At 44.6% G+C, this 9,762-nt stretch overlaps 1 protein-coding gene across 2 annotated transcripts; it reads right to left on the minus strand.

Annotated features, from left to right (window-relative positions):
* Positions 1–7,115: 7,115 nt before the first annotated feature.
* Positions 7,116–9,200, minus strand: LOC308683238 (fish-egg lectin-like). 2 transcript variants are annotated; one of them, XM_081353593.1, is made up of 6 exons: positions 8,994–9,200; positions 8,835–8,896; positions 8,463–8,690; positions 8,131–8,342; positions 7,809–7,933; positions 7,116–7,708 (listed from the first exon to the last, which is right to left on the minus strand). In XM_081353593.1, exons 2-6 carry the CDS (start codon positions 8,890–8,892, stop codon positions 7,564–7,566), a joined length of 768 nt encoding a protein of 255 aa, XP_081209719.1. In that variant the 5' UTR covers positions 8,893–8,896; positions 8,994–9,200; the 3' UTR covers positions 7,116–7,563. The 2 variants fall into 2 exon arrangements, with proteins under 2 accessions (XP_081209719.1, XP_081209718.1); XM_081353592.1 differs by lacking the exon at positions 8,994–9,200 and having other exon boundaries at positions 7,328–7,708; positions 8,835–8,972.
* Positions 9,201–9,762: the final 562 nt, after the last annotated feature.

Genomic DNA, 9,762 nt, shown 5'->3' on the forward strand with positions numbered 1-9,762 from the left:
GAGGGAGTCCGAGCGCGGTGTTTCTCAACGTCCCTCTCTCCCCCACCGGCCTGTTCGGCCCAGCGGTAAACGGGATCGTGGACCGCTTCTCGGAGGTGCAGAAGACTACTCAGGCAATGAACCTCTTTCTGCCTCGACGCTCGAGCTCAGCCGCACGCCGTCCTCGCGACCAGCCTGCGCAACGCTCCGCCCAGCGTCCAGCTCGACCTCCGTCCTCGCAGCGACGACAGGGCTGTAGCGAATACGACTTTGGGTAAATTTGAATTAGCTCAAGAATATAGGGAATTTTGGAAATATTAATAAGTATTAATAATTCATAAGTCGCATGTACCTTTATTTTATCAATTATAGAGATTAACTGGTTCTGTAACTGATCTAATCGTTATTCGTCCAGCGAATAAAGGTGAGATTATCACAGTTAAGAAGGGTTATCTCTTTACAAACTCCAAGAAAGTTTGATCTCCTGGCCACGGACATCAAATCTTCTGAGTTTATTAATTAAAACTACTGAATGTAGTCTAATATCGAGCTTGTAGCTGGATCTTTTGTTTCATTGACTTTAGAATGGTGGGTTTTCAAACACAGAGACAGTGAAAAGTATAAATGGATTTTAATAAATGTGACTAAAGATTATATGAGCTACGAATAGAAACGTACGTAAAAATGCAAACAATAAACACAAACAAACATTTAAACAATAATAACATACGTGATAAGAATAAAATGAAATGAAAGAAAGAAAGAGAGAAATAGAGAGAAGGGAAAAGCTAGTAATTGTTACCTACAGAAACCTAAACGACGGACCCCAGAAAAGCAGCTTTTATCAGATAAATATACTTGCACGTCTGTTCTCTGTTTGGTTGATGCTGAAAGCGCGGACGAGGTCCTGTTTCGACTGCGTCATCCGGTGTCGCGGGAAGCTTGAAAAGGCTCACTGAAATGTAACGTTACCGAGAAAGTTCGTCTTCATCTTCCGTGAAGGAAGAGGCAAATATAACTTAGTTGCAAAGGAACGGCTGCTACGACTCGAACATGTGTTTGTCCGAGGCCTTCCGGGATGTTCCTCGGGGAAGCGTCGCGCCGGTAGAAGAGGAGGAAGGATGAGAGCGAGGTGAGAGAGAGAGAGGTGAGAGAGCCCGCTGTGTTTTGAAGGAGCTCAAGTCACGCCCCCTTGCGTGCGTGACCCAATCGCCTGGGAGGACGTATTGTGGTCATGTCCTTTCATTTGGAAAGGTACACGCCTCTTCTAACTAATGCTGGCGGAATAAACTTCGTTCATAAACATTTATAAAACTGGTATTAATCAAATAATGCATCCTCTAATATTCTGTGCTAAATATTCAACACCGTTGTGTTCTTCTGAACAAAACAATACCGCGAATGACAATTCTGTTAGTCAACAACACAAAGAAACAGGATTTCTCGTGATTACATGCATATTAAACTGATTACATATCAATAAAGCTTATAGATATCGTATTTCGGGTATAAGTATCATAAGCACAGCAAGAAATACATTTTAAACATTTTAAAAAGGTAATTTTGACCACAAGTGGTCGGGCATGATAAGGAGTCTGTGTTTTGTGTGTGTGTATGCAGAGTCGTGCACACGTGGAACCGCGTGGTGAACTTTGTCCTTCCTTTTCAGGGTGAATATCTTCTTGAGTTGATGAGATTAACTCAGGGGACCTGACCGAGCATCTGCTAACACTGTTGTTTTGTTTTGAGGGGTTAATCAGTACCTTTTGTTTGTTGATTAGATTTGATTGATCAACACAAAGGCAGACCTGATCATCTGCTTTCCGTTACAGGGCGGCCGCCCTAGATCGCGCTCGACCAGCCGAAACAGGCCGCCTCCCCCACGGGGACCCCGGCCGCGGATAGCGGTGAAACCCAAGCCCGCGAAGTCCTCCTAGCCCGAGGAAGGAAAAGACGGTTAAGTCCCGCTGTGGCCGGACCACCGTCAAAGCTTCACGCTCTGTCAGTCCCTGTTGCCACGGCTACTGCAGATGTTTACCTCGCAGCCAACGAGCCAGTAAATCTACCCTCTCGCCTGCACACAACTGCCGTTTTCACGGCGACCCAGAAAAATCTCAAAAAGAGTGTAATGTCTGGTTGCACGGCTCACGCCTCATGTTTTTCAAGTGTACTGAATGTGCCCACGTTTCTGTGTTCACCCCTGCACACAAGCACTATAAATCCCGTGTCTCTCACAGAGCCCACTCTCATAAAGCGGGCAAAAGCTGCTCGAGTGTTAGAAGTAGGTCACTTGTCCACCCCCCCGTGCCCACACCTACTCACTGCCCACTCTGTTACACGGCCTCTCACTACCGGTCATGTTTCAAATGTAAGTCCTGTGCCTGCCCTCGAGCGCTCACACATACTAACAAACATTTCGCCCCCGACGCCGCCCTTGCACGTCGCGCTTCACACTATATGTTCCCCGTCCAAAGCCACCGGGACACTGTGTGTAAAACGGCCAGCCATCGCTGCATGCGAGCCGCAGTATTTAAGCACCGAGAGTGCGCGCGCTGCGCCCGCGCCTCCGTACCAAGCTCTCGAGCCCGCGATACGTGGCAATCAGAGCCCGGAGGCCATTCTGCCCCTAGCTGCACACGCGAAAGCGTGGGAAGCTATTCCAGGCGCGTCAGAATGGGTGCTGAGCACAGTAAAAAAGGGCTATACTCTGCAGTTCGCTTGCCGCCCCCCGCGCTTTCAAGCGCGAACCGAGACGAGAGTGAATGGGGAAGTAGCACATCTACTTCGGGCAGAAATAGCGACACTTCTGTGCAAAGGGGCTATAGAACCGGTACCCCCTTCTCTGAGCGAGTCAGGCTTTTACAGCCGTTATTTCCTCGTTCCCAAGAAGGACGGAGCTCTCAGACCGATTTTGGATCTGAGATATTTGAACAAAGCTCTTATGAAAAGACCGTTCAAAATGCTCACAACCAGGCAGATCCTCGCGCAGATTCGCCCGAGGGACTGGTTTATCTCCCTCGATCTGAAAGACGCTTACTTTCAGATAATACCCCGTCAAAGGCCATTCTTGAGATTCGCCTTTGACGGTCAGGTATATCAGTACACCGTCCTGCCGTTCGGCCTGTCTTTAGCACCCCGTACATTCACAAAGTGCATGGACACGGCTCTCGCTCCCCTGAGAGGTCAGGGAATGCGAATTTTGAACTATTTGGATGATTGGCTGATTCTAGCACAGTCAGAGGAAGAGCTTATCGCTCACAGAACAGTGCTTCTCAGCCACCTGGAAAGCCTGGGTCTCATGGTCAACTGGACCAAGAGCTCATTACTGCCCAGTCAGTCAACCTCTTTTCTGGGTTTGGATCTGGACTCTGTGGCAATGACGGCCCGCCTGTCGACACAGCGCGCGCGCTGCATCCGACGCCTTGCCGCGTCTTTCCAGCCGGGCAGCACCGCACCTCTCAAGACATTTCAGAGGATGCTGGGTTGTATGGCTTCAGCTGCAGCAGTGCTTCAGCTGGGTCTACTGCGTATGCGCCCGTTGCAATGCTGGTTGAATGCCCGAGTGCCTCACAGAGCCTGGGCTTCCGGCGGCTTTCGAATCAGAGTGACTCAGAGCTGCGTTTCAGCACTGAAGCCCTGGTTAGCGGCCGACTGGTACCAGCAGGGAGTGACAATGGGAGCCGTCTCGCACCGCAAAGTTATCTCGACGGACGCATCCAACTTAAGTTGGGGCGCTCTTTTCGAGGGCAAACCGGTCTTTGGCCTGTGGTCAGACCAGGAGAAATGCCTCAACATAAACTGTTTGGAGATGATAGTGGTCGAGAACATACCACCCAGTGCTCCTTAGAGCCCCGCGATGGGAGAACCAAATCTGGTACCCAGAGCTAGTGAGGCTGTCGCACTTAGCCCCATGGCCGATCCCGGTGAGAAAGGATCTCCTCTCTCAAGCCGGTGGATCAATCTGGCATTCCCTTCCAGAGCGCTGGTCTCTGCATGCGTGGATAATCAACGGATACCCGTTGACCTGCCAGAAGGGGGTCGTAAACACCCCGTGGACCTGAAATACCTTTCGTTCAAAACCGTTTTTCTGATAGCTTTGTCTTCAGTAAAACGCGTGGGGGATCTACACGCGCTATCTGTTAGCCCCGCATGTCTTGAGTTCGGACCAAATGACTCCAAAGTCATCCTTAAACCGAGACATGGTTACATCCCCAAAGCGATTGGTACCCCCTTTAGGGCGCAAATCATCTCCTTGTCGGCTCTGCCAGCATCCGATAGCGAGGACAGTGATAACCTCTTATGCCCCGTCAGGGCGCTGAGAGTTTACATCACGCACTCCGCCGCCTTTAGGCGTTCCGAGCAGCTCTTCGTTTCGTTTGGTGGGCGCACCAAGGGTCTCGCCGCCTCGAAACAGAGCCTGTCCAGGTGGATAGTGTCGCGATCGCAGCAGCCTACGCCTCCAAACACCTGCAGTGCCCTAATGGTATCAGAGCCCACTTCACTAGAGGCATGGCCTCGTCGTGGGCTTGGTCCAGCGGAATTTCTATTCACAATATTTGCATGGCAGCGGGCTGGGCCTCCCCATCTACATTCGTGAGGTTTTATAACCTGGAAGTTCCCGCCTTGCAGGCTAAACTGTTATCAGTATAAGTGATATGTATGTTCTGCCCAGTTGCTCATGTGCAGACTACGTTCATGTACTGTTAATATTTCTGGTAATGGCACCAAGGGAAGAGTTTTTCTGTACACAGACCGGCTGAGCCGCTCTGTCTTTTTGTCCCCATTACGCGCTTGTGTACCGGTGCTGGCCCGCGCCGCTGGCCGCCCATCCTCCACTTAGTTGCGCTGGGGATTATTCTCTCTACACATAGACCGGCGGGACCGCTCTATTTTCCCCTGTGATGTGCTTATGTACTGTGCTGGCCCGCGCTGCTGGCCGCATTGCATACATTGATACATAGACCGGCAGTGCCGCTCTATTTTATATGAAGTGCTTATTACATGTGCTGGCCCGTCTCTCCGACTGGCCACCTGTTCTAGCATGTGGTTTTCCCCGGTTTCCCTGGGACTCATGCACTGGATGCTCAGCGCGCACGGCGTTGACAAAGGGTTCCCGTAGCGTAAGCTAACTTACGCAATACGAGAGAACCTCTCGTAAGAGAATGTACTCGGTTACCTAATGTAACCTCGGTTCTCTCTAGAAGAGGGAACGAGTATTGCGTAACCTGCCGTGTCGCGCCACAAGCTTTTGCGCTTCAGACTATGAAAACCAGATTTTCAGCCTGTGAGCCCTTCCTTATATACACGCTAGCCACACCCATCCTGACGGTTAGAGGGGTGTGGAGGGAGTGAAGCACCCTCATTGGGCGTGACGTCACACAGGGCTCACTGGTAGGCTACAGCAGTTGCCGCTGGACAGCCAATGAGCACGCTTATGTAGCCTGCCATGGTCTGCCGGCTGTCGCACTGCGATGACAATAAATACAAAAGTAAGGATAATTTTTTGGCTTCAGATCTCGAGAATAGACAACTTTCCCATAGCGTAAGCTAACTTACGCAATACTCGTTCCCTCTTCTAGAGAGAACCGAGGTTACATTAGGTAACCGAGTACGTTTTCGCGGCTGCAACACAAAATGAAAAAAGTACACTGATGCTAAGTGCACTCTAAAAAAAGATGGTTCTTTAAAGGTTCTTTGCATGTAGTAACAATTCTATTTAGAACTGTATCGTCCTGAAGAAGCCTTTATATGATGAAATGAATGGTTCTTTGTGTTCGAGTTTAGGGTTCTTTATTCCCTCCCGCCTTTTTGTTTTTCAAATCTGTAACTGTCAGTCACCTCATTACTGATGTTCTGGAGCTCAGCTACAACTACACAGACTGTCAGCATACTCTCAACAGGTAAATTATTTCTTTCTTAAAATATCTATAAAGTATAACTTTAAAAAATGTAACTGGTTTCCTAACAATCATGTCTTTTTCTCTTTTTAGTTTAACTGAACATGTAAGTGTGAGCAGCTCTGTTCAGTTAAGGATACTCATCTTCTCTTCTCTAAAGCAGGGTGATTAAAGCCTGTGTATTCATCCAGATTGTTGGTAGCAGTTCTGAATACATCCCAATCAGTACAGTCCAAGTATGCCTGAAGTTCCTCAACAGCTTCTCTGGTCCACTACTTTGATGTCTTCACAAGCGGTTTGGAGAGTCTTCATTTCTGTCTGTATGCAGGGATCAGATGGACCATGACGTGATCAGACTGTCCTAATGCAGCTCGTGGCACAGCGTGATAAGCTCTACTTAATGTAGTATAACAGTGATCCACAATGTTTTCCTCTCTGGTCGGGCATTTAATAGATTGATTGTATCAAGCACAATTATAAAGGAGTCCGAGTATGTGCGGGTCAATGACGAATAAGGTTTTTAAAAGTGTAAAAAAAAAAAAAAAAAAAAATTGCATTTGTTTAGTTAGGGTCAGTCATTTTGAAAGTTGTCATCAAACAGTTTTTTTTTTTTTTTTTACTTATTTTAAATTTCAGAATTTTGCAAATGTTAATTCTTTGGTATTTTGTTAGTTTAAACATTTAAAAAAAAAAATTGTTAAAAATGTAATTTAACATTTTTGTTAAAAAGTCTTTTTTGTAACTCTGTATATGTATGTGACAAATAAGGTTTTTAACACCACAGAATGATGTTGTGAAGCCGTAATCTTCCACTGCTTTTGCTTTGGTATAGTCTAATAACATTTTCTGATGGTGTACAAATGAGAATTAAGAAATATTTTCACTTCATCACCTGCTTCCCCTGCCTTTAAGATTAAACAAATCTCAAATATTTATGAAAAAAAAAGATAAAGCCATTGTGTCAAGCAGGACAAGGCAGAGGGTCGTGAGAGAACGGCACAAGGCCGGTGGCGGGATTACTGATGAGTGACGCACCGGTCTTGTATCTCTCACAGAGGAGCAGAAGCATAAAAGGAGGAGCAATGACAGTGAAGGACAAGAGAGGCCAGGCCTGGACTTAATGTTAGTTTTATAATATGTGGCAGCAGTCATCCGTGACGTGCAGCTGCCTTTACTTTTGTATTTGTTTATTTTATTATTAAAAGTCTTTAAAAATGGTCGCCAGTTCCCAGCTCCTTCCCACAACAACGAACTGTTACAGCCATTAATATACAAATTGCTACATTAGTGTATGTAGAAATGAATGTGACAGATATAGAAACATAAATGAAGTTAAACAGATTAACTTTTGCTCTGTTGAAGCTGCACAAACACAAGTTGCTAGTTTGAATCCTTAGATCTGTCACTAATAACTTCCTGCAACTTTTTTAAAGTGTGATAAACTAGAAATTATAGACGAACATGTTTTCTAATCAGACACAAGAAACAAAGTGCTTTTTTCTCAGTTGGAGATCCACTGAAAATGGAACAAAATTATACACAGAAACATTGATAAGATGCTATCATAATGCTTTTTATTGATTCAAGAGGAGAGATAAATCAAACTCTTAGATTTGTTAGTGACTGATTACTTTGAGGTTTCTGTTAATGATTGAGCTCCTCTGTTGCTGCGGTGACTCATAACACACTATAAAGTACATCTACGGATGGAGCTGTCAACACAGACGACCCACAGTAATCCCAGGTCAAAGCTAACATGCTTGTGGCCATTGGGACAGGCAACCATCGAGATCCAGTCTGTGCCAGCGGGGTTGGATTGAGTGACACCAGTTCTGCAAAATCATTTCTTTAATGTAGCATTTGATTTATATCAGAAAAATAATAAATCACTTTTGTTCATACAATGTCTAATAGGATGAAGATTCTATTTACCTTTGGTACAAGTTCCCTTGAGAGTTGACACCGAAGACACTGCCATCAGTTGCTACTTCAATCATGGACAGAAGTCCAGGAATATTCACAAAGCCGGACCCGGAACAGGAATTACTAGACACATCCTGCACCAGACCCAAAGAGACACAAACCAGTCAACCATAATAAAATCACATGAAATAACTGTTCGCTGCTTCCACGCCAGTTTCTTTATTTCTTTAGTTATGTCAGAAAATCAAACGTGTGTGTAAGGTCTAGTTTGTTAAAAACCTGGCTATTTAAACTTGAACTCATGCCCTTGTATTTAACATTATGACATCACCTTCAAGATGTAGATTTGGTCAGCGCTGTTCACTCCCCAACAGCTGTACGGGCCACAGCTGTAATACTTCAGCTTTCCATTAATATGAACCCAAGGAAAAGTGCTGGATGGCCAGTTATTATACGCATCCATATTTAGGCAGAATATATCATCATTCACGTTGACACCTGAAGTGATCTGATCACCTCCAGCATCCACCTGTTTGAGAAGGCCTAACAATACAATCAACAGGTTGGATGAAAGATTAATTTGAGAATAACAATAAGATAATGTCTTAAAACAAATGAATGACAGATTAAGCATGCATTGGTTTCTGTAATTTCTCTTTTCACCTGGAATCTGCACAAAGCTGCCACCCTGCACCTTGAAGATCTTGTCAGCTGCATCCACCCCGAGCAGACCAGCAGGACCAACACTGAGGTGCTTTAGAGACATGTCAAGCTTCATGAAGACATTACGATTTAGGACAAACGCTTCATTTTGATCATTCACTCCAACCACTAAACCAGATCCAGCATCTATCTGCTTCAGTGTGCCATTCTTCACTTCACAGTTTAAAGCTGTGAAAACATGGAGCAAAATGAGTACAAATAGACACTTTCACAAATGAATTATATACTGTTACATAAAACACCAATCAAAAAATGTGTTTTTTAAAATGGATTTATAATATATTGATGTTATCAAATCACATTATAGCTTACCCAGAGTAGGAAGGAACTGGCAGCTGAAAAGTAGCAGGACGCTCTGAAAAACCTTCATTGCTCTGTTCATAACCATAAATCATTTATATAAGGGAGTTCAATATGAGTAAGGATAAAACAAAATGAATATTCAATTAACATTAAATAAATGAAGACAACCTTCTCTTGATAGACCAGAATTCAGCAGTCAGTGTGGATTTTTCTCTTCTGTGATACAGGTACTAGACATTTGCATCCAATGTTGACAAATGCTGTTGAGAGGTCATTTAAATAGCTGAAATATGTTGCCTGATTAGACTGGGGGCTGATATGTTGCCTGATTATGCCGTTTGTTTCTATAGTTACATATTGCTGTCACCTGCACCTAGTTTAGTTCCTTTGTTTGCACAGTGTATTTATACCCCCAGCTTAGTTCAATCTCTTGTAGGTTGTTGTTTGGACATGTAAACCTGGCTCAATTGGCCCAATGGAGGCATCTGGTCAGCAGGTGAAGGTTTTTTGTGTGTTACTGTCTTTCCTCGTGGCAAAGTTTTTGATTAAATGAAATACATTTTCATTTTTAAATGAAAAGGTTTTAATGATATACATACAACCGGCGTAGCGTCATAGAACGTCTCTGAAAAGGTTCACGCCCACTTTTAGGGGAAAACAATCCGGCGAGCGCCATAGCCTACACAGTAACGGATTGAGGACGTGTACTAACCCTTACAAACATGTAATTTGTATTTAAACGTTTTTTTTTCACACAGTAGGCTACCCCTATTATTTATTTGTATTTAATTTTTTTTTTCCACACAGTATTTTGTATTTTTTATTTTATTTTAAATACATTTCCATGTATTTATGCCCATCTCTGCCTGCCATCATCATCAATATCTTGCTGTTATGGAAATATCATGAATTACGGATGATGCTATCGGAAGCTAAA

The sequence above is a fragment of the Scardinius erythrophthalmus genome (assembly GCF_964197995.2).
Source record: "Scardinius erythrophthalmus genome assembly, chromosome: 23".
Lineage (NCBI taxonomy): Eukaryota > Metazoa > Chordata > Actinopteri > Cypriniformes > Leuciscidae > Scardinius > Scardinius erythrophthalmus.

Coding starts and splice junctions, on each gene's coding strand:
- LOC308683238 (XM_081353592.1), bottom strand. CDS start 8,910: ATGGTTATGAACAGAGCAATGAAGGTTTTTCAGAGCGTCCTGCTACTT. Junction 8,343..8,462: donor CAGCTTTGTGCAGATTCCAG/GTGAAAAGAGAA, acceptor TTGTATTGTTAG/GCCTTCTCAAACAGGTGGAT. Junction 7,709..7,808: donor CAAGGGAACTTGTACCAAAG/GTAAATAGAATC, acceptor ATGATTTTGCAG/AACTGGTGTCACTCAATCCA.